The 762-nt window shown below is 49.2% G+C and overlaps 1 protein-coding gene across 1 annotated transcript in view; it reads left to right on the top strand.

Annotated features, from left to right (window-relative positions):
- LOC106816108 (carnitine O-palmitoyltransferase 1, liver isoform-like) overlaps positions 1-246 on the top strand; it is a gene marked incomplete at its 3' end in the record, with an annotated part of 29,243 nt that extends 28,997 nt beyond the window's left edge. Inside the window, 1 exon segment of the mRNA XM_014820661.1 lies at positions 124-246. Coding sequence (XP_014676147.1) covers positions 124-246 — 123 coding nt within the window.
- Positions 247-762: the final 516 nt, after the last annotated feature.

Genomic DNA, 762 nt, shown 5'->3' with positions numbered 1-762 from the left:
GGATGCTGGGAGCTCTGTGTGGATGCTGGGAGCTCTGTGTGGATGCTGTGTGGATGCTGGGAGCTCTGTGTGAATGCTGGGCATCCTAATCCCTCACGATGTGTGTGTGCGCGCGTGTTTCAGGCACACCACGGTGGCTGCGGGTGCTCCTCATCTCCTGCGTGTTGGGCTTCATCTTCTTCTTCCTGCTGATGCAGGTGCGCAGACAGGTTCTCACCGTGCTGCTGCACTACCGCGGCTGGATGTGTAAGTATCAATTAGTGACCCTAGTACTAGCTGGAGGAGGACTGGGGGTGGGAGTGAAGTGTAGTGGTGCTACTGCTACTACTACTACTGCTGCTGCTGCTGCTACTGCTGCTGCTGCTACTACTATTGCTGCTACTGTTGCTACTGCTGCTGCTGCTACTACTGCTAGGCCATCCTTAAAAAATTCTATGTTTGCTGTCCCCCGACCCATGATTTTTTTAGTGGGTAGGTAGGTAGGTCATTTTTTTTGTAAGGCGTAATAGTTCTTTTAAGTCTGTCCTCATGTTTGCCACACATGCTTTGTGTTTCAGTCTTAACTAGAAAAAATGTTTAAAAAAAAATGGAACCCAAAATTTCAAAAAAAAAATTTGGGTTGCGGCTATTTTCGTGGGTCGGTCGGAGGACAGCAAACATATAATTTTTTAAGGATGGCCCTACTGCTGCTGCTGCTGCTGCTACTACTGCTGGTGCTGCTACTACTACTACAGCTGCTGCTGCTGCTGCTGCTGCTACTAC

The sequence above is a fragment of the Priapulus caudatus genome, unplaced genomic scaffold, assembly GCF_000485595.1.
Source record: "Priapulus caudatus unplaced genomic scaffold, Priapulus_caudatus-5.0.1 Scaffold1287, whole genome shotgun sequence".
Lineage (NCBI taxonomy): Eukaryota > Metazoa > Priapulida > Priapulimorpha > Priapulimorphida > Priapulidae > Priapulus > Priapulus caudatus.
Note: the sequence above shows the minus strand (reverse complement) of the source record. Positions and strands in the feature narration are given on the sequence as shown.